The sequence below is a fragment of the Heptranchias perlo genome, chromosome 12 (genome assembly GCF_035084215.1).
Source record: "Heptranchias perlo isolate sHepPer1 chromosome 12, sHepPer1.hap1, whole genome shotgun sequence".
NCBI classification, from domain to species: domain Eukaryota; kingdom Metazoa; phylum Chordata; class Chondrichthyes; order Hexanchiformes; family Hexanchidae; genus Heptranchias; species Heptranchias perlo.
Genome location: NC_090336.1, coordinates 61,816,001 through 61,840,301, shown reverse-complemented (window position 1 = coordinate 61,840,301; position 24,301 = coordinate 61,816,001). Strand labels below are relative to the sequence as shown.

At 45.5% G+C, this 24,301-nt stretch overlaps 1 protein-coding gene across 1 annotated transcript in view; it reads right to left on the bottom strand.

The window, feature by feature from the left end:
• Nucleotides 1-23,277, bottom strand: part of kiaa1549la (KIAA1549-like a) — a 378,638-nt gene extending 355,361 nt beyond the window's left edge. The window contains exon 1 of the mRNA XM_067994216.1: nt 22,690-23,277. Within this exon, the coding sequence (XP_067850317.1) occupies nt 22,690-22,924 (235 nt within the window). The 5' untranslated portion in view covers nt 22,925-23,277. The remainder of the gene's footprint in view (nt 1-22,689) is intronic.
• Between the last annotated feature and the right edge of the window lie 1,024 nt (nt 23,278-24,301).

Sequence of the window (24,301 nt, the reverse complement as noted above, 5' to 3'; positions counted from 1 at the left end):
GCCAGGGCCTAATTAACATTTTCTACGTGAGCTGTCAGTGCCTGTTGTGCCTCCTCAGCTCAGTCCTGGTTGGGGGGGGGTGGCGGTTGAAGCAGGCAAGGAGAGACCGATCGCAATCGCAACGATTGTAGAGTTGGGAGAGCACTCCTGCTGCTCTCTACTGCTCCACAGGAAAGTGCAAAAGGAGAGCCTGAGAGGTGAGCGCAGTGTAAAAGGAGAGTCCGAGAGCGGGAGGAGAGTCGAGAGGTGAGCGCAGTGTAAAAGGAGAGTCCGAGAGCGGGGGGAGAGTCCGAGAGCGGGGGGAGAGTCCGAGAGCGGGGGGAGAGTCCGAGAGCGGGGGGAGAGTCCGAGAGCGGGGGGAGAGTCCGAGAGCGGGGGGAGAGTCCGAGAGCGGGGGGAGAGTCCGAGAGCGGGGGGAGAGTCCGAGAGCGGGGGGAGAGTCCGAGAGCGGGGGGAGAGTCCGAGAGCGGGGGGAGAGTCCGAGAGCGGGGGGAGAGTCCGAGAGCGGGGGGAGAGTCCGAGAGCGGGGGGAGAGTCCGAGAGCGGGGGGAGAGTCCGAGAGCGGGGGGAGAGTCCGAGAGCGGGGGGAGAGTCCGAGAGCGGGGGGAGAGTCCGAGAGCGGGGGGAGAGTCCGAGAGCGGGGGGAGAGGCCGAGAGCGAGGGGAGAGTCCGAGAGCGTGGGGAGAGTCCGAGAGCGGGAGGAGAGTCCGAGAGCAAGGGGAGAGTCCGAGAGCGAGAGGAGAGTCCGAGAGCGAGAGGAGAGTCCGAGAGCGGGAGGAGAGTCCGAGAGGTGAGCGCAGTGTAAAAAGAGAGTCCCGATTGCGGAAAGTGAGTCAGAGAGGTGAACACAGTGTAAATCTAAGGCAAGTCATGGCAGCAGAGCTCGCACCCGTGATATGCTCCTCCTGCACTTTGTGGGAAGTCATGGACACTACCAGTGTCCCTGGCGACCATGTGTGCAGGAAGTGTGTCCAGCTGCAGCTACTGGTTAACCGCATTTTGGAGCTGGAGCTGCGGGTGGATTCACTGTGGAGCATCCGCGATGCTGAGACTATCGTGGATAGCACATTCAGTGAGGTGGTCACACCGCAGGTAAAGATTACGCAGGCAGAAAGGAAATGGGTGGCCGCCAGGCAGAGTAAAAGGACAAGGCAGGTAGAGCAAGAGTCCCCTGGGGCCATCTCCCTCTCAAACAGATATTCCACTTTGGATACTTTAGGGGAGATGGCTTATCAGGGGAAGGCAGCAAGAGCCAGGTTCGGGGCACCACGGGTGGCTCTGCTGCACAGGAGGAGAGGAAGAAGAGTGGCAGGGCTATAGTGATAGGGGATTCAATTTTAAGGGGAACAGACAGGCGTTCCTGCGGCCGCAAACATGACTCCAGGATGGTATGTTGCCTCCCTGGTGCTCGGGTCAAGGATGTCACGGAGCGGCTGCAGGGCATTCTGAAGGGGGAGGGTGAACAGCCAGTATCGGTACCAACGACATAGGTAAAAAAAGGGATGAGGTCCTGCAAGGTGAATTTAAGGAGTGAGGAGATAAATTAAAAAGCAGGACTTCAACGGTAGTGATCTCAGGATTACTACCAGTGCCACGTGCTAGTGAGTATAGGAACAGGAGAATAGACCAGATGAATGCGTGGCTGCAGGGATGATGTAGGAGGGAGGGATTTAGATTCCTGGGACATTGGGACTGGTTCTGGGGAAGGTGGGACCTGGACAAGCGGGACGGGTTACACCTGAGCAGGACCGGGACAGATATCCTCACGGGGGTGTTTGCTGGTGCTGTTGGGAAAGGTTTAAACTAGAATGGCAGGGGGATGGGAACCTGAGCAGGGAGGCAGAGGAGGGGGAAACAAGGATAGAAACAAAAGATAGAAAGGGAAGAAGCAATAGTGGAAGGCAGAGAAAACAAGGGCGAAAAACAAATAGAGCCATAGTGCAAAATAAAACTAAGATGACTAGCAATCTTAAAAAGACAAATCTAAAGGCATTGTGTCTAAATGCACGGAGCATTCACAATAAGGTAGATGAATTAACAGCACAGATAGATATTAACGGGTATGATATAGTTGCGATTACGGAGACATGGCTACAGGGTGACCAAGGATGGGAACTGAACATCCAGGGGTATTCAGTATTTAGGAAGGACAGGCAAAAAGGGAAAGGAGGTGGGGTAGCGTTGTTAGTAAAGGAGGAAATCAATGCAATAGTGAGGAAGGATATTGGCTCGGAAAATCACGATGTGGAATCTGTATGGGTAGAGCTAAGAAACACCAAGGGGAAGAAAACGTTGGTGGGGGTTGTCTATAGGCCCCCAAACAGTAGTGGAGATGTGGGGGAGGGCATTAAACAGGAAATTAGAGACACATGCAAGAAGGGTACAACTATAATCATGGGTGACTTTAATCTACATATAGATTGGTCAGACCAAATTAGCAATAATACTGTGGGAGAGGAATTCCTGGAGTGTGTACGTGATGGTTTTCTGGACCAATACGTTGAAGAACCAACTAGAGAACAGGCGATCCTAGACTGGGTATCATGCAATGAGAAAGGATTAATTAACAATCTTGTTGTGCGGGGTCCCTTAGGGAAGAGTGACCATAACATGATAGAATTCCTCATTAAGATGGAGAGTGAAGTAGTTGAATCCGAAACTAAAGCCCTGAATCTAAATAAAGGAAATTACGAAAGTATGAGGTGCAAGTTGGCTATGATAGATTGGGGAACTTTACTAAAAGGGATGACGGTGGATAGGCAATGGCTAATATTTATAGAACGTGTGCAGGAATTACAACAATTATTCATTCCTGTCTGGCGCAAAAATAAAACAGGAAAGGTGGCTCAACTGTGCCTTACAAAAGAAATTAGGGATAGTATTAGATCCAAAGAGGAGACAAATAAAATTGCCAGAAAAAGCGGCAAGCCTGAGGATTGGGAGCAGTTTAGAATTCAGCAAAGGAGGACAAAGAGATTGATTAAGAGGGGAAAATAGAGTATGAGAGTAAACTAGCAGGGAACATAAAAACTGACTGTAAAAGCTTCTATAAATATGTCAAGAGAAAAAGGTTAGTGAAGACAAATGTCGGTCCCTTACAGTCAGAAATGAGGGAAATTATAATGGGGAACAAAGAAATGGCAGAACAATTAAACACATACTTTGGTTCTATCTTCACAAAGGAGGACACAAATAACCTGCCAGAAATGTTAGGGAACCAAGGGTCTAGTGAGAGGGAGGAACTGAAGGAAAGCAGTATTAGTAAAAAAATAGTGCGAGAGAAATTAATGGGGCTAAAGGCTGACAAATCCTCAGGGCCTGATAATCTACATCCCAGAGTACTAAAGGAAGTGGCCCTGGAAATAGTGGATGCATTGGTGATCATCTTCCAAAATTCTATCGACTCTGGAACAGTTCCTACAGATTGGTGGGTGCCAAATGTAACCCCACTATTTAAAAAAGGAGGGAGAGAAAAAACAGGGAATTACAGACCAGTTAGCCTAGCATCGTAGTAGGGAAAATGCTAGAGTCTATTATTAAAGATGTGATAACAGAACACTTGGAAGGCATTAACAGGATTGGACAAAGTCAGCATGGGTTTATGAAAGGGAAATCATGCTTAACAAATCTACTGGAGTTTTTTAAGGATGTAATTAGTAGAATAGATAGGGGAGAACCAGTGGATGTGGTGTACAAAGCTGGGGTGGAATGTGAGCTGTGAGGATGATGCAAAGAGGCTACAATATGATTTAGACAAGTTGGGTGAGTGGGCAAGAACATGGCAGATGCAGTATAACGTGGATAAATGTGAGGTTATCCACTTTGATTGTAAAAACAGAAAGGCAGATTATTATCTGAATGGTGATAGATTGTGAAAAGGGGAGGTGCAACGAGACCTGGGTGTCATTGTACACCAGTCGCTGAAAGCGAGCATTTAGGTGCAGCAAGCAGTTAGGAAGGCGAATGGTATGTTGGCCTTCATTGCAAGAGAATTTGCGTACAGGAGCAGGGATGTCTTACTGCAGTTATACAGGGCCTTGGTGAGACCACATCTGGAGTTTTGGGTGCAGTTTTGGTCTCCTTATCTGAAGAAGGATGTCATTGCCATGGAGGGAGTGCAACAAAGGCTTACCAGACTGATTCCTGGGATGGCAGGACTGACGTATGAGGAGAGATTGGGTCGACTAGGCCTATATTCACTAGAGTTTAGAAGAATGAGAGGTGATCTCATCGAAACATATAAAATTCTAACAGGACTAGACAGACTAGATGTAGGGAGGATGTACCCGATGGCTGGGGAGTCCAGAACCAGGGGTCACAGTCTCAGGATACGGGGTATGCCATTTAGAACCGAGATGAGGAGACATTTCTTCACTCAAAGGGTGGTGAACCAGTGGAATTCTCTACTACAGAAGGCAGTGGAGGCCAAGTCATTAGATGTATTCAAGATGGAGATAGATATATTTCTTAATGCTAAAGGGATCAAGGGATATGGGGAAAAAGTGGCAACAGGGTACTGAGTTAGACGATCAGGCATGATCATTTTGAATGGCGGAGCAGGCCTGAACAGCCAAATGACCTACTCTTGCTCCTATTTTCTATGTTTCTATGTCTTTATTTAAGTCTTTCACTGGCGGACAAAGGTTCCATTGGAGAATCCTGAGCAGGTTGAGCCCGGCACGTGCTCCAGAGGGGTCCTTCCAACAGGTATTAGACCCCTAATTAACATACGTAAGGGGCCTGAAGCCTGTTTTTGGAGGCCGCCTACAAAATGGGCCCAACAAATTTAGCAGTAGCCCGAACGCACTCGCCGATTGGGTGCAGGCCGTCCCACTACTGCATTTATTAGCGTTTCACCCGTTTTATGTCCAAAAAAAACAGGCCCAATGCAAAACAGTTTCTACCCCATTTTGTCCAACGCACTACTTGTGGGCTACATCACAACAAGGCAGATGCTTAAGATTAGCTATGCAGACTGAGGTATCAGCAATAAAGTGAAGCACACTATTGAACTGAGTTACCTCCATTTCCACCATCTTACCTTAATCGGGGCTTGAAATTCAAGCATATTTTTCTACAAGAGCTTTCTTTTAAACGTCGCTGCCAACCGCTTGCTTTTGCAGAGAAAGGTCAGCCTTTTGTGCTCTTTGTTTTTGGGGCCTAAAATCTGGCTGGTTTGGGAAATTTTGAGCTCAGTCGATAATGCACTTCTGCACCTGTGCTGAATGCACGGGAGAGGTGACCAATTTAAAGGGACCACTGACTCTATCTTCAAGAGCTACTGACTCCTCCACGCATCTGGCTCACTGAGTAAAACGGCTGAAAACCGCAAGATCAGCAAATGAACAGCTAGAGTACTGTGTACAGTTCTGGTCACCACATTACAGGAAGGATGTGATTGCACTGGAGAGGGTACAGAGGAGATTTACGAGGATGTTGCCAGGACTGGAGAATTTTAGCTGTGAGAAAAGATTGGATAGGCTGGGGTTGGAACAGAGGAGGCTGAGGGGTAATTTAATTGAGGTGTATAAAATTATGAGGGGCCTAGATAGAGTGAATAGGAAGGATCTATTTCCCTTAGCAGAGAGGTCAATAACCAGGGGGCATAGATTTAAAGTGATTGATAGAAGGATTAGAGGGGAGCTGAGGAAAAATGTTTTCACCCAGATGGTGGTGGGGGTCTGGAACTCACTGCCTGAAAGGGTGGTAGAGGCAGAAACCCTCAACTCATTTAAAAAGTACCTGGATGTGCACCTGAAGTGCCGTAACCTCCAGGGCTACGGACCAAGTGCTGAAAAGTTGGATTAGGCTGGGTGGCTCATTTTTGGCCGGCACGGACATGATGGGCAGAATGGCCTCCTTCTGTGCCGTAAATTTTCCATGATACTATGAACATGCTCCTCAGAAAACCATGTCTTCATTGAGGAAAAAAAAACACAGACAAGAGCTGCTTTAAAACCGGCTGCTTGAGTTGAATAATGGGACGCGTTCACGTTCCTGAGGAACAGTTTCAGCAATGTACCTGTGCCAAACATTAGTGTTACCTGAAGAGCAACAAAGGCACCGATCGGCCTACAATTTGGAATTCCACATTGTTCACACACCTGCAACGTTAAATTTTTCATATGGAGTCACATTTAACCCATTAACTTCTTACAGAGCTTGAGGTAAAATTGACGGAGAAGTTACCCATAAATCATTGCTGCGTACCTCTGAGTGTCTGGGCACAAGTTTAAAAACTCATCAACATGCAATGCTACACTTGCGATAATCTATGTTCTGTAATACCAGAGTGAGGAAGTTATTGATTCCTTCAGCAACTGTAGATTTGTTGATGAAAAATAAAGTCTTCTTGTATCAGGGGCAGGAAAAATGACTTCCTTGTTGTCCTTCATTTTCTCCGCCATCAAGGACCCGATTTGTTACGTGCCACACGGCAGCCCACTCCTCCTTAAACTGTTGTAGTTGGGCTTTCTTACAAGTGGGCAGAGAAGAACTTGCATTTAAAAAGCCCCTCTCACACCTTCACGATGTCCCGAAGCTCATCATAGCCAATGAATTACTTTTGGAGTGTAGTCACTGTTGTTACGTAGGCAAATATGGCCAAATTTGTGCACAGCAAGGTCCCACAAACAGCAATAAGCTAAATGGCCAGTTAATCTGTTTTGGTGGTGTTCGTTCAGGAATAAATGTTACCCAGGACACCGGGAGGACTCTCCTGCTCTTCTTTGAATAGCACCATGAGATATTTCACATCTATCTGAACAAGAACACATGGCCTCGGTTTAACGTCTCATCCAAAAGATGGCACCTCCGACAGTGCAGCGTTCCCTCAGTACTGCAGTGCGGGTGTCAGCCTAGATTATGTCCCTGAAGTGGGGCTCGAACCCACAATCATCTGAATCAAGCCAATACTTACTCACCAAACTTACACTTACTACCAGATGCGCCTTGAATAAAAACACAATTGCGCTTCAGAAAGTCAAGATGTTATATCTCCAATTTGCTTGGGATTATTTTCTGGAGTTAATTATTTAAATGAGTCCGCCTCCCTGAAATAATTTAAAGAACAAGGAAGACGTAGGTTTAAATGTTACATGAGGACCATTTAATCATGGACCTGAAACGTTAACTCTGTTTCTCTCACCACAGGTGCTGCCTGACCTGCTGAGTATTTCCAGCATTTTCTGTTTCTACATTAGTACAGGAGCAAGTTTTATCATGGTGTGTTCGGACACTTTGGACCCTCTCCCTCCCACCTTTGGTGAGTTTCAAATTACATAGAATTACAAAGAATTTACAGCACAGAATCAGACCATTCGGCCCATCTGGTCTATGTTAGAGTTTATGCTCCAACGAGCCTCCTTCCTCCCCTCTTCACCTAATCATATCAGCATAACTTTCTACTCCCTTCTCGCTCTTGTTATTCGCCTCAACTTTCCATGTGGCAGCGAGTTCCACATTCTAACCACTCTCTGGGTAAAGAAGTTTCTCCTGAATTCCCTATTGGATTTATTGGTGACTATCTTATATTTATGGCCCCTAATTTTGGTCTCTCCCACAAATGGAAACATCTTGGGAACAAATATAGGACCTGATTCAGATGACAATATAATGAATGGCGTGAATCAGTTCTCACTCATTTATGCAAGAATTATCTTCCACAGGCTGCTTTTTATAATGTTTTCTAGGCTTAAACAACACAGCTCATCGTCACAACTAGACTGAAGGTAGGTCATTCCAATCTCATCATGCCCAGCTGTGTACCAATCTTTGTATAACCGGATGAAAAACTTCCTCTTCTAATTTCTCATTAATGTTGCGACATTTCAACATGCTTCACTCTTCTTTACATCTACCTCAACTCAGCATCTGCTGCAGAAAACATTTTCTGCCACATTCTGTTTTTTTTTTAAAGCAGCGAGTTGTTCTGATCTAAAATCGCCCGTCTCCACCCCTGCCTCAGCCCATCTGCTGCTGAAACCCTCATCCGTGCCTTTGTTACCTCTAGACTCGATTATCCCAATGCTCTCCTGGCCGACCTCCCATCTTCCACCCTCCATAAACTTGAGCTCATCCAAAACTCTGCTGCCCATATCCTAACTCGCACCAAGTCCTGTTCACCCATCACCCTCTGTGCGCGCTGACCTACATTGGCTCCCAGTCCACCAACGCCTCGATTTAAAATTTTCATCCTTGTTTTCAAATCTCTCCATGGCTTCGCCTCTCCCTATCTCTGTAAGCTCCTCCAGCCCTACAACACTCCGAGATCTCTGCGCTCCTCCAATTCTTGCCTCTTGGTCATCCCCGATTTCCATCGCTCCACCATTGGCGGCCGTGCCTTCAGCTGCCTCGGCCCTAAAGCTCCAGAATTCCCTCTCTAAACCTCTCTGCATCTCTACCTCTCTCTCCTCCTTTAAGACGCTCTTTAAAACCTACCTCTTTCACCATCACTTGTCCTAATACCTCCTTACGTGGCTTGGTGTCACACTTTGTTTGATAATCGCTCCTGTGAAGCGCCTTGGGACGTTTTACCACGTTAAAGGCACTATATAAATTCAAGTTGTTGTTTTTGTTGTTGGAATGCACTGCCTGAAACGATGGTGGAAGCAGATTCAGTAGAAACTTTCAAAAGGGAATTGGATATACACTTTAAAAATAAATTTGCTGGGCTATGAGAAAAGAGCGGGGGTGGGGGGGGGGGGGTGGGGAGTGGGACTAATTGGATAGCTCTTTCAAAGAGCCAGCACCGGCATGATGGGCCAAATAGTCTCCTTCCGTGCTGTATGATTCTATGATGAAATGCCAGATAGCAGGGTCCAAAGAAATGTTAAAAAAAAGGAGAGACTCAAACACTTTTCTAAACCCCAGCCAGACTGCGACAATACTTTTATACACTGATTTAATGTGAAAAAAGTTCTGAAAAATATTATTACAATAAATCTAGAAGCCGGGGCAGCTCATTGAAAGAACGAGAGCAGCAAGTTCCTAATCTTGCAAGTCCCCAAACACCATTGTGTGCAGCCACGGATCATTCTTTAATCACAGTCCTTTCCATTCGATTTTTTTTGTTCTATTTCTGATTTGCAATATGGCTGTCAAATTGGTATCAAAAGCAGAGCCTGGAGAGTATGTTCAGATCTGTACGTAAATAGCTGGGACAATGTCAGTGCTCCGGTAGATACAGGAAAATCTAGCCAGTGTAGCTGGAGGTCAGAAAATACATAAATCTTCAAACATAGATGGCTTAACTGCTCTCATTTGAGTCTGTCATTTCCCTTCCATGGCCTCTATTTTGCTTCCAGCGAGGGACGGTTACATTTCTATTACAAGAGGTTGAATTTTCCCATCCTCCACGCAGGCTTTACGAGCTGTGGGAGGGTATTTCTCCTACGGACCCCAAACCCGTTCATTGTGGACAACTCCATCAACGAGGTAGATTTTCAAATTGCCGTACGGACGTTGTGGATCGACATTTCGATGCAAATGAAAACCAGGTACTTTCTATAGCAGGCGGCGAGTTGAAAATCTACCCCTATTTTTCTTATTTGCTGGTTTGTCCTGTTGAAATTTCATGAGCCTGGGGGTTTTGGAAGGGCACTGTTACCTCACTGGTGGAAAAATCCTAAATCAAAGTACTTGTCAGTATCAGCAACTAGACATATTTGCAAATTAATGGGCAACTCAATTGAGGCACCTGAGTGCTTAGGAGAGGGAATGTTTACACTGGAGAAGAGGAGGCTCAGGAGTATTCAAGGTCCCAAAGGGTATGGACAACATAATCACCAGAGTGTTTAACGCAGTCACAGACTCTACAACAAGAGGGCAGAACCTCAAACCTCCATGGGGAAGGGTGGAAAGACAGTATCGATTTAAATATTTTACACAGAGGGTGGTGAATGTACAGACTGGGCTTGCAAGAGAGGCAATGGGGCTGATTGTAAATTCAAGAGAGAATTGGATACGAACCTGGGAGTGGGATTTAAGAGGCATGGTGGGGTACGATATTTCCGAGATAACCAGGACCAACCAGATGGCCAACAAGACACCGGGCCCTCACATTCCTTTGAAAAATGAATTACATTTTCTGACCCTGAGGCTCCATACTATACACCTATATGGCCCAAGAAGACAAACAGTTTGGGGGCCCTCGACCTATGTGATATTGTTTGTACAAAGCCTCTGTCCTCCGTAGAAGTAAATCTCCCTTGTGCGGAGAGAAAGTGGGACCAAAGGAGAGGTTAATACAACAAACAACATCAAGACAAGGACAGTATCACAGATTTATGTAAATAATATGTTGGGCCTCATGTTGTGTTTACTTTTTAATATTTGTGTATGTGGGAGCTGATCATATGATGTTCTAGTCTCAATAGTCAATTGTGGCAAAGAATCCCACCGCCTACGAGCCCTCTGAGAGAAAACTGTGGTCACAGAGCGTCACAGTGTACCTAAATTACATTCGAACGCATGATCTCCACAGTAAAACACAAAAACAACAACCGCCAAATAAATCTACATTCAACGCACCCATGAGATCTTGCAAACCCTTCCATTTGAAAGTACATAATTAAATTAAGAATAATACAGGGACTGTGGACCAGTGACATTTACTGCACAGCGGGGCTGTTATGTATACTGAATAATTAATGGACCAAGCAGTGTTAAAAAAAATCGAATATCACAGTATGTATTATCACAGTGTCATCGACCTTTCACCCATATCCTTTGGTTTCTTCTTCATAATGGTGTCCACCCGACAATGGGTGAAAGTAGATAAAGTAAATGTTATTTAATATTAAAATATATATATGTGTACATTTATTGACACGTAGAGAATAATAAGCTGGCAGTGAATTTAAGGACTCGACTCACTGGGGCTGAGGGAACAAATTCTAGGAAAATAGGAATAGGAGGAGGCCATTCAGCCCCTCGAGCCTTTTCTGCTATTCAATTAGATCATGGCTGATCTGTATCTTTATTTATCCGCCTTGGTTCCATTACCCTTAATACCCTTGCCTAACAAAAATCCATCAATCTCAGTTTTTAAATTTTCAATTGACCCCCAGCCTCAACAGCTTTTTGGGGGAGAGAGTTCCAGATTTCCACTCCCCTTTGTGTGAAGAAGTGCTTCCTGACATCACCCCTGAACGGTCTAGCTCTAATTTTAAGGTTATGCCCCCTTGTTCTGGACTCTCCCACCAGAGGAAATAGTTTCTCTCTACCCTATCAAATCCTTTAATCATCTTAAACACCTCGATTAGATCACCCCTTAATCTTCTATACTCGAGGGAATACAAGCCTAGTCTGTGCAACCTGTCCTCATAATTTAACCCTTTTAGCCCCAGTATCATTCTGGTGAATCTGCGCTGCACCCCCTCCAAGGCCAATATGTCCTTCCTGAGGTACGGTGCCCAGAACTGAACCCAGTACTCCAGAGACACAGGCATGATGGGCCGAATGGCAGCTCCTGTGCTGTATCATTCTACAATTCTATGATTCCATTAACCTTTTTAGTTATGTTTAATTAACAAAAATTCTGTTAATATCAGGGATGTATTAACTCACCGGCCTACAAGAGGCCTGTGCCCAGGGGCCCAGTCAAACTCAGGGCTTCCCCCCCCACCCACCCAAGGGCACCAGTCATGTTACACTCCAGTCAGCTCAGTCTGCCTGCCTCCCCCGCCATCCCATTGGAAAAAGAACCCGTCCCTCAATGGTTGTGAGTCCCAGCACTGGTGAGAAGCTGCCCCAACCTTCTCTGTTACATCAAAACTACAGCACAGAAACAGGCCATTCGGCCCCACTGGCCTATGCCGGCGTTTATGCTCCATACAATTATTCAGAGTTTAAAATATAAACTGCTTCCATCTAATTGCTATTCTTTCAGTTTATACCACTAGGATTCTCCATATTTCCCTTCATAGGCTTGGTATAAAACCAGTCCAGCATCTTGAATGATCTCTTCATAATCCCTAAATTCCATTCCCTTCTCCCTCCCTACTTCATCTCACCCTATCAGGATATCCTTCTATTCCTTTCTTCCTCATGTGCTAATCTAGATTCCCCTTAAATGCATCTATGCTATTCGCCTCAACTACTCCTTGTGGTAGCCCAACCCTTTCGGGGGTAGGTTTTGATAGATATGGCGGTGGGGGGTGCAGAGGGGTCCTGAATGGTCTTGGTGCTCAGGGCCCAAAGAATTCTTAATTCGGCTCTGGTTAACATCCATTACCCACTCAAGCTTTGCTCTAAAGGTTTAGGATGCCATCAGGGTCATTAGAAGGAAAAGAAAGACTTGCATTTCTATAGTGCTTTTCACCACCTCAGGACGTCCCGAAGCACTTTCACAGCCAATGAAGTACTTTAGAAGTGTAGTCACTGTTGTAATATGCAGTACAGTCTGATAATAAAATGGACTTGTTTTATTCCAGGATTCAGGGTTACGTGTAAACTCCACCAGAATGTTGCAATCACTGCTTCTAGTCTTCCTAGTCTTCAGTACAACTGTTAGGCTGAGATCACCATCGAATCCTTCCTCTGCTAGGTTGGCTCAGGGTTCTCATTACTTAGTGCAAGAAACAGAACTGACAGCATTTAAACGAGGAAGTCAAAAGCCAAGGTTACGTGTAAGAAGTTAACTGCTCATCAGACAAGGATAAGGTGCAGTCGGGGAATATTAAGTGGTGATTGGAGCCCGACAGTTTTGATGAAAGCCAAGGTGTTTCTCTGCACCGTGCTGGAGGAATTGCACAAGGTGACTGAAGGTAGGAATACCATCGGACAGGAGTGAGCAAGCTCTCGGTCTTTGCGGGCTACACATTGAGTACCAATAAGTCTTGGAGGCCATTCATAAAGTTAAATCCAAATATCTATTAGTTTGCAAATATTTCAAGTTGCTGATATAGTCACAGACCTTGCGGGTAATTTTAACTTTGGGCTATAGTGCAAAACGAGCGATATCGAATCAGCCGCCTGTTATACATCCGACTCGATTTTCAAACAAATATCAGGATTGGTGTATAACGAATGGACAGCTGATCTGATAACACCCATTTTACACTAGTGTCAGCTGTGGCTCAGTGGGTAGCACTCTGAATCAGAAGGTTGTGGGTTCAAGTCCCACTCCAAGAAATTGAACATACAATCTAGACTGACACTCCTGGTGCAGTGCTGAGGGAGTGCTACAGTGTTGGAGGTGCCATCTTTCAGATGAGATATTACCTGTCTGTCTGCCCTCTCAGGTGGATGTAAACAATCCCATGGCACTATCTTGAAGAAGAGCGGGGGAGTTCTCCCCGGTGTCCTGGGGTCAATATTTATCCCTCAATTCAACATCACTAAAACAGATTACCTGGTCATTATCAAATTGCTGTTTGTGGGATCTTGCTGTGCGCAAATTGACTGTCGCTTTTCCTACATTACAAACGTTACTGCACTTCAAAAGTACTTCACTGGCTATAAAGCGCTCTGGGACGTCCTGAGGCTGTGAAAGGCGCTATCGATATAAATGTAAGTGCTTTTTTTTTCTTACACTGTTGCCAAAAGTTAAAATTACCCCAAGTGTTCTGCTATCGATTTCTTCACCAATCAGCTTTAGGAATGGCCCATTCTTGATCCCGAGGCTGAGAAAATTTATTTTGTAGTCTGCAACATTCATTCGAGTTACCCTCAGATAATAGTTCAAATCTTTAAACATCTGGTTTGGACCGAGGCAGGTCCGTGTGTGCAGGTCACTTAAAAGCTTGTGACGGTATCACAGCACGGCAATAAATGCCTTATTTGTAGAGACTTATCTCCACTTCCAATCACAAAAGACATTTCGCTAAGCTACCACACCAGTCTCCTTCTCAGAGAGAGCCAACAGAACCATCCCTGCTCGGCGGGCAAGAAACAAATTTTATACAAAGACTGAATAGCGCAAAGTAGTGGAGGATGAATTTAAAACACACTAATCCCATTAGTGAGCCCGACTTTCATCGCCCACTTTTGGCGGCTGTGCCTTCAGCTGCCTAGATCCTAAGCTCTGGAATTCCCTCCCGAAACATCTCGATCTCTCAATCCTCCTCCAAGACGCTCCTTAAAACCTTCCTCCACCTGTCCTCATATTTCCTTATGTGGCTCGGTGTCAGATTTTGTCTCATTGTGCTCCTGTGAAGCGTCTTGGGTTGTTTTACTACGTTAAAGGCGCTATATAAATGCAAGTTGTTGTTGTTGAGATATCCTTGATACCTCTCCAGCATTTAGCTATCATCACCTTCAAACAGAAATACCGCCCTGTACTCTGCCCTTTGGTGACTGTTGTGCTTTCAACAATTTGGCGTGAGGAAAAACTACTGCAAAATGTGTTAATACTCATTAACCTCATGGCCCGGCATATCCCTCACTCTACCATTACCAACAAGCCAGGGGATCAACCCTGGTTCAATGAGGAGTGCAGATGAGCATGCCAGGAGCAGCACCAGGCGTACCTAAAAATGAGGTCCAACCTGGTGAAGCTACAACTCAGGACTACATGCATGCTAAACAGCGGAAGCAACATGCTATAGACAGAGTCAAGCGATTCCACAACCAAAGGATCAGATCAAAGCTCTGCAGTCCTGCCACATCCAGTCGTTAATGGTGGTGGACAATTAAACAACTGACGGGAGGAGGAGGCTCTGTAAACATCCCCATCCTCAATGATGGCAGAGTCCAGCACGTGAGTGCAAAAGACAAGGCTGAAGCGTTTGCATCCATCTTCAGCTAGAAGTGCAGAGTGGATGATCCATCTTGGCCTCCTCCCGATATCCCCACCATCACAGAAGCCAGTCTTCAGCCAATTCGATTCACTCCACGTGATATCAAGAAACGGCTGAGTGCACTGGATACAGCAAAGGCTATGGGCCCCGACAACATTCCGGCTGTAGTGCTGAAGACTTGTGCTCCAGAACTAGCTGCGCCTCTAGCCAAGCTGTTCCAGTACAGCTACAACACTGGCATCTACCCGACAATGTGGAAAATTGCCCAGGTATGTCCTGTCCACAAAAAGCAGGACAAATCCAATCCGGCCAATTACCGCCCCATCAGTCTACTCTCAATCATCAGCAAAGTGATGGAAGGTGTCGTTGACAGTGCTATCAAGCGACACTTACTCACCAATAACCTGCTCACCGATGCTCAGTTTGGGTTCTGCCAGGACCACTCGGCTCTAGACCTCATTACAGCCTTGGTCTAAACATGAACAAAAGAGCTGAATTCCAGAGGTGAGGTGAGAGTGAGTGCCCTTGACATCAAGGCAGCATTTGACCAAGTGTGGCACCAAGGAGCCCGAGTAAAATTGAAGTCAATGGGAATCAGGGGAAAAACTCTCCAGTGGCTGGAGTCATACCTAGCACAAAGGAAGATGGTGGTGGTTGTTGGAGGCCAATCATCTCAGCCCCAGGACATTGCTGCAGGAGTTCCTCAGGGCAGTGTCCTAGGCCCAATCATCTTCAGCTGCTTCATCAATGACCTTCCCTCCATCATAAGGTCAGAAATGGGGATGTTCGCTGATGATTGCACAGTGTTCAGTTCCATTCGCAACCCCTCAAATAATGAAGCAGTCCGAGCCCGCATGCAGCAAGACCTGGACAACATCCAGGCTTGGGCTCATAAGTGGCAAGTAACATTCGCGCCAGATAAGTGCCAGGCAATGACCATCTCCAACAAGAGAGAATCTAACTACCTCCCCTTGACATTCAACGGCATTAACATTGCCGAATCCCCCACCATTAACATCCTGGGGGTCACCATTGACCAGAAACTTAACTGGACCAGCCATATAAATACTGTGGCTACAAGAGCAGGTCAGAGGCTGGGTATTCTGCGGCAAGTGACTCACCTCCTGACTCCCCAAAGCCTTTCCACCATCTACAAGGCACAAGTCAGGAGTGTGATGGAATACTCTCCACTTGCCTGAATGAGTGCAGCTCCAACAACACTCAAGAAGCTCAACACAATCCAGGACAAAGCAGCCCGCTTGATTGGCACCCCATCCACCACCCTAAACATTCACTCCCTTCACCACCGGCGCACAGTGGCTGCAGTGTGTACCATCCGCAGGATGCACTGCAGCAACTCACCAAGGCTTCTTCGACAGCACCTCCAAAACCCGCAACCTCTACCACCTAGAAGGACAAGAACAGCAGGCATATGGGAACAACACCACCTGCACGTTCCCCTCCAAGTCACACACCATCCCGACTTGGAAATATATTGCCCTTCCTTCATCGTCGCTGGGTCAAAATCCTGGAACTCCCTTCCTACCAGCACTGTGGGAGAACCTTCACCACACAGACTGCAGCGGTTCAAGAAGGCGGCTCACCACCACCTTCTCAAGGGCAATTAGGGATGGACAATAAATGCTGGCCTCGCCAGCGACACCCAAATCCCATAAAAGAAAAAAAAAATTAAGCACCCAACTGTAACTTGACAAGCTACATTGGGAAACATAGGTTCATAAAGCTGCAAATGGAATCCGAGAGGTGATGATGATCAATCCATGCCACTCCCGCTCTGACCTCTCTGTCCTCGGCCTCCTATACTGTTCCAAAGCTCGAAGGACAGCACCTCATCTTTCGATTTGGCACTTTACAGCCTTCCGGACTCAACATTGATTTCAACAACTTTAGATCATAACCACTGCTCCCATTTTCTCAGACAGCAGGTACTTAATGGTTCTGCTGTAACCATTTACACCTCCTCTAGACCCCCTTACTCTAAATGGGGTCTAACCTGAGTTTTCTATAACTGTAACATAACTTCCATCCCTTTATATGCCAGGCATCAGCCAAGTTTCCATTAGCCTTTTTAATTCTATTTAATTGACAATAATTCTGTTAACATCAGTGGTGTATTAACTCACCGGCCTGCACGGGGCCCGTGCCCAGAGGTCCCACTCAAATACAGGGCTCACCCCCAATGGCCCCAGTCGTGCTACGCTCCAAGGAGCTCAGCCTGCCTGCCCCCCCCCAATCCCATTACAAAAAGAACCCACCCCTCAATGCCTGCAAGTCCCTGCGAGTGTATATATGGAACATAAGAACATCGGAACAGGAGTAGGCCATTCAGCCCCTCATGCCTGCTCCTCCATTTGATAAGATCATGGCTGATCTGTGCTCTAACTCCATATACCCGCCTTTGGCCCATATCCCTTAATACCTTTGGTTGCCAAAAAGCTATCTATCTCAGATTTAATTTTAGCAATTGAGCTAGTATCAATTGCCGTTTGCGGAAGAGAGTTCCAAACTTCTACAACCCTTTGTGTGTAGAAATGTTTTCTAATCTCGCTCCTGAAATGCCTGGCTCTAATTTTTAGACTGTGCCCCCTACTCCTAAAATCCCCAACCAGCGGAAATAGTTTCTCTCTATCCACCCTACCTGTTTCCCTTAATATCTTATAAACTTATATGTATGCATATGTGTGTATACATGTGCACGTATATGTATACGTGTACATATATATACACACATATACAAATTATATATACACATACAAACATATACATATATATGGAGAAGGCTTTCTGTCACACTCCAGATATCGCACACTGTTACTGATGCAAATCAAAGAGAACAAAAGCCCCTCATTTAATATTGGTTGTTTCTGACCCCTGCAGAAACCCTGCAAAAAACAGTGTGAATAGAGCTTGCCCAGTTTTTCCAGGTTTCTGCAGCTCTTCCACCAAAATTACGGAGCGGGAGAATTCCAATGGAAATTGCCCCCCCAATCTGTAATCTCTAAACGTCGGGAAAAAGAAAGAAAGACTGTCTGACCTGTAATTGAGGTGAGCATCGATTTCATGGATGCAAAGCAATTACATGCATGCATTAGCAGAAGAATAATACATTTGGAGTTTATGATATTAGGTTCCTCTCCTTCTAAAACAGCGCACGGGCTGACTTACAATGAGCACTGCCACGGGAGGTCCACTAGTTTATCAGCATGTATGTTGCATATCTCACACACCAACTGTCAAGTCATCTCCTGTACATGACATTAGCTCAACAACTTCCTGCACATCTGCGAGAATCTGAACTATTTATTCAGTATCCATCCCATGATTTCAAGCCAACTGGTCTGTTGGTTGATGTGTTGGCATGGTTACGTAATGTATCGTTTTTTTTTCCCCAGCTTTGAATTTCTAGTTAGTGAATATTCGTAATCATGTCACAGACTTTTTGCTCCTTCCTTTCATATGTATGTGTGGGATGGTCTGATGTTAATAATATACATCATTATCGGTTATATAATGGCTAACAGCATACATGATCTGACTGAAAATTGCACCCACAAGGAAACAGGCTACAAAATACTGACTCTTGTTGAGGGCATTAATGATGTCCTATGACTTTATGGTTAGAGAAATGGCTGTACTGCAATATATAGCCTGAGGCAATATTTTACCAAACACCAACTAACCGCTGTGGTCAATTTATACTGCGAACTTCATTCATTTTACAAGTCTCATTTTATTTTGCAGGTTGCATGCAGCTTTTTATCCACAGAAGCTTGCAGTACAGAACAACACCGTTTGGCCCATCGTGTCTATGCTGGCTCTTTGCCAGAGCAATCCTGAACTAATTCCACTGCCCTGCGTTCTCCCCATAGCCCTGCAGCTTTCTCTGCTCCAGATGGTTTATCTACACTTCCCTTAAAAGATGCAGTGGTTGCAGCCTCAACTATTCTTCTGTGATGTCAGGGACAACAGTCTTCCCTCTTAAATGTTCTTGGAATGTGGGACGACACTGGTAAGGCCACATTTATTGCCCATCCCTAGTGGCCCGAACAAATGAGTGGCTTGCTAGGCCACCACAGAGGCAAGGGCATCAAGGGTCACGTGTAGGCCAGGCAAGTAGCAGGCTCCCTTCTACAAAGGGCATTAATGAACCCACTGGGCTTTTATGGCGATCCAGCAGCTTTCATCGTCATTTATTCCTGGTGCCAATCACCAGATTTATTGATTTTAATTTCACAACTTGCTAAAAGGAAAGTAACAACAACAATTTACATTTATATAGCACCTTTAACATAGTAAAACGTCCCAAGGAGAGCCTTAAAGGAGGAGAGAGAGGTATAGAGGCAGAGAGGTTTCGGGAGGGAATTCCAGAGTTTAGGGCCTATGCAGCTGAACTTGCATTTATATAGCGCCTTTCATCAACTCACGAACCAAAGCGCTTCACAGCCAATGAAGTACTTTTGAAGTATAGTCAATGTTGTAATGTAGGCCTTGGTGTGTGATCTAACTCACAACCTCTGGGTTTCTAATCCAGTACCATAACCACTACACTACCTATCTGTACAGTGCCTGCTGAGGTCACTCAAATCACTACAGCCTAAAAATTATTCCTGCCAAAATTAGCATGTGACAGATTAATGCATTGGTATGATACTCCTCTTAAATGCAGCTACAACCCATTTGAAATTAAAATGTTAAAGCCTTTGATCATTAGTGTGCAGAGAACGTCATATAGACATGTCAAGCATTTGCCCACTCATACTAGTAAAGGTCATTTCTAAAAAAAAGACTTGTATTTAAATAGCATCTTTCACGGCCTCAGGACATCCCAAAGTGCTTTACAGCCAATGAAGCACTTTTGAAGTGTAGTCACTATTGTAATTTAGGAAACGTGACAGCCAATTTGTGCACAGCAAGATCCCACAAACAGCAATGTGATAATGACCAGATAATCTATTTTAATTATGTTGGTTGAGGGATAAATATTGGCCAGGACACCGGGGAGAACTCCCCTGCACTTCTTCGAAATAGTTCCATGGGATCTTTTACGCCGAACCGAGAGGGCAGACGGGGCCTCGGTTTAACGTTTCATCTTAACAACGACACCTCCGATAGTGTGGCGCTCCCTCAGTACTGTGCTGGGAGTGTCAGCCTGGATTTTGTGTTCAAGTCTCTGGAGTGGGATCGTGAACACACTCAGGCTTAAATATGACAGGCTGGAGGCCCCAATAGATGTGATAAGAAAAATAGCTGAACCACAATTGTCAAACTATTTTTTTTATTGTGCCTGATAATAGCTCTTAAGCCAAATGACATTGAGGATTTGTTCCAGGGGTGTAATTTCCAGTTGCTTCAGTGGGCCACAGTCGTTTATCAGCGATACGAATGGGCAAGAGAACAAAGCCTACTGCTTGCCTGAGCTCAGGGCAAAATGCACAAGAAAAAGTCCGCATTAACATTCGATTTATGACGGCATCGAGCAATTAAGCAAACACGGCTGCATTTGGGAGGTTATGCTGGTATAATATCAGCATAGATTGGATGTGTGCTATAACCTGTGGATGTTCTCTCACTCTCTTGGACTTTTCAGTATTTCAGCACAGCCTCACATATACAGGTCACATTTACCAAGGTGATCAGATGCAAAGGCTATCACCAGTAACACAATTCACCCCAATCCTTTGAGCATGACTCTTTTTTCAACCCTCCGAGATCTCTGCGCTCCTCCAATTCTGGCCTCTTGCGCATCCCCGATTTTAATCGCTCCACTATTGGCGGCCATGCCTTCAGATGCCTCGGCCCTAAGCTCTGGAATTCCCTCCCTAAACCTCTCCGCCTCTCCTCCTTTAAGCCGCTCCTTAAAACCTACCTCTTTGGCCAAGCTTTTGGTCACCTGTCCTAATATCTCCTTATGTGGCTCGGTGTTAAAGTTTGCTTAAGATTCGTTCCTGTGAAGCACCTTGGGACGTTTTACTACGTTAATATTGGCGCTATATAAATGCAAGTTGTTGTTTCATTTTTTTTCTCAATTAATTAACAGCGTTTGGTGTTTTCTGCTCTTAGATTCGACCTGGGCTTTTTCCAAAAATCTACTAGTCACTTTCAAGTCAGTTTCATAAAGTATGCAGCTGCATCTTTCACCCTCAGTGAAGAAGCCATAGTACCCAGCAAAGTGCCCGCAATTCATTAAAGTTTATAAGCAGAAAGAGACTGAAATAATAATAAGGTCTTTCACAACCTCAGGCCGTCCCAAAGCCCTTTACAGCCAATTAAGTACTTTTGAAGTGTAGTCACCATTGTAATGTAAGAAACATGGCAGCCAATTTGCACACAGCAAGATCCCACAAACAGCAATGTGATAAATGATCAGATAATCGGTTTATAGGTGTTGGTTGAGGGATAAATATTGGCCAGGACACCGGGGAGAACTCTCCCTGCTCTTCTTTGAATAGTGTCATGGGATCTTTTACGTCTACCCGAGAGGGCAGATGTGGCCTCGGATTAACGTCTCATCCAAAAGGCGGCACCTCTGATAATGCAGCACTCCCTCTGTACTGCATTGAAGGTGGGAAAAGTCTTCAGCACTTTATACATATTCAACGGCCAAGAAATGAGGAAGTGGAACTTTAAACCTCTCTCCAGTCACTTGAGCACATAATCTGGAGTGAGACTCCAGGGCAGTACTGAGGGAGTGCAGCACTGTCGGAGGTGCTGTCTTTCAAATATCTTATTAAACAATTTCTGCTTGTTCAGGTGAGCATAAAAGATGCCCCGACACTGGTCAAAGAAGAACAGAGGCATTCCTCTGGTCCCTTGACCAATATTTGTCACTGAACCGACATCACCAAAAACAGATTATCTGGTCATTCATCTCACTGCTCCTTGTGGGACCCTACTGTGCGCAAATTGGCTGCTGCGTTTGCTTACATGGGGTGCAGCGCAGATTCACCAGAACGATACCGGGGCCAGAAGGGTTAAATTATATGAGGACAGGTTGCATAGACTAGGCTCGTATTCCCTTGAGTGGAGAAGATTAAGGGGTGATCTAATTGAGCTGTTTAAGATGATTAAAGGATTTGATAGGTTAGATAGAGAGAAACTATTTCCTCTGGTGGGGGGAGTCCAGAACAAGGGGGAATAACCTTAAAATTAGAGCTAGGCTGTTCAGGAGTGATGTCAGGAAGCACTTCTTCACACAAAGGGGAGTGGAAATCTGGAACTCTCTCCCCCAAAAAGCTGTTGAGGCTGGGGGTCAATTTAAAATTTCAAAACTGAGATTGATAGATTTTTGTTAGGTAAGGGGATTAAAGGTTACAGAACCAAGGCAGGTAAATGGAGTTAAGATACAGATCAGCCATGATCTAATTGAATGGCGGAACAGGCTCGAGGGGCTGAATGGTCTCCGCCTGTCCCTCCGTACATTGCAATAGTGACTACACTTCAGAAAAGTAATTCATTGGCTGCGAAGCACTTTGGGACATCCTGAGGATGTGAAAGGTGCTATATAAATGCAAGTTCTCTCTCTCTCACACACACACACAAACCACAGGTAGCACATATTAATGTCTGGTGCTGGATTCCTTTGCAGCAATCAGACATTTTTCAACAATGTAAATATTAAATTCAGGGCTTTGCAACATCCTGCTAAGGATATACCTTTACAGCAGCAAATACACTGACACTAACAACACCGATTTACCCAGAATCAATACAGATTTGGAACAAGGAAAACAGATAAATTAAACGAGGAATTTATCCATCATATGCTCTTAAACTGAAAGCACAGGACTGGGGTCAATTTTGGGACTCAGTTTCACGCGGATTGCACTTTCTGAAACAGGTTATCACTTGTAATCTGGACACTGTTGTCCTCTGACTTTCCTCCTCTTCCCCCCTTTGGCCCGCCCCTCTGGTGTCCCCATTGCCTTACCGTTCGTTGCTGAGACGGGTTGTAGCAGGAGCACGATGCACACCCCGATGCACTTTGCGACCATCCCCGCGTTAAGGAGCGAAGTGCAGAGCTGGAGATGAGGTCCACCCATCACCTGCACCCAGGTCCGAGCCTGCGACCTGCAGCCTCCCATATTCCCCAGGAACACAGCGGCCAAAGCCAAGGAGAGACCAGGAGCAAACCCTCTGCCCAAAATACCTGCAGCCATCAGCATCCATACGAGTGCCAGGATTCACAGTGGAGCCTGTCCATGAATCTTGGTTCATCCCTTCCAATAATTCAAGAATAATGAATGAATAGGGTCTCTCTTCTCCTTCTCAGTTGTGCATCCTGATCTCAGTGCTCCCTGGGACCTCCTCTTTGGACATGAGAACAGAGGTCAGGTCTGGGGCTTTGCTTTGCATTCCATCTATTGCATCTGTGAAGATCCCTTCTCTTGGTGGCACTCCGTACCTGACATACTCTTCGCCCCGTTCCTCTTCCTCCTCATGCCTATAAGGTGCGGCCAATGGCGTCTCCCACTTGCTCCGGGATGCAACCCCCTCGCTTTTTGCAGCGACTGCACGTCGCTTTATTTCGGCAAAAAGAAGTCACGTCTATTCCACGGACCAGATGCAGAAGGAGTAGGAGTAGGGAAAGGGGAGGAGGAGTAGGGCTGCGCACAGCTAATGTGACAAGGACGACCTCTTGTGGAAAACTCAGGTTGCCCTGGGCTGTTCTGCTCCATCGTGCAATCCAGAAGTGTGCATTGCATTTAGTATTTATGAATAATTCATGTTATGCTGTCAGTTGCAAGCAAAATGTGCCATTCTTTTTTTAAAAAACTGCCAAATGACATTAAATCAATCTCAATTACTTTGAAGACAAACACCATTAATGACCCCTCTGTGATATATCTATACTTTCTCAGCTGTATGTTGAAAATGTGGCACAGATATTAATCAAAAAATAATTCATTCTCAGGATGCAGGCGTCGATGGCAAGGCTGGTATTTATTGCCCATCCCTAGTTACCCTAATTGAGTGTCTTACTGGGCCACTTAAGAGGGCAGTTAAGAGTCAACCATGTTGGTGTGGGACTGGAGTCACTTATAGGCCTAGACCGGGTAAGGATAGCAGGTTTCCTTCCCTAAAGGACATCAGTGAACCAGTTGGGTTTTTACAAGAATCCGACAGCTTCATGTATTTTACTGCCAGATTTTTTTAAAACTCTCGAATTCTCAAACTGCCATGGTGGGATTTGAATTCGTGTTCTACTAGATTATTAATCCACTACACCAGAGCATAATTACTACTTCACTCACTTGAGATAAATTCTAGGGCACATTCTCACTGTGTTCTGTTGTCTCTTTCAATGAAACGGAGAATGAGAGACAGACATTCCCGTTCCTGATAGTGGTTCAACAGGGTGGAACATAGGAACAGGAGTAGGCCATTCAGCCCCTCGAGCCAGTTCTGCCATTCAATTTAATGCATTTAAGGGGATTCTAGGTAAGTACACCAGGACAAAAGGAATAGAAGGATATGTTGATAGGGTTAGATGAACTAAAGTGGGAGGAGCCTGATGTGGAGCATAAACATGGTTGGGCCAA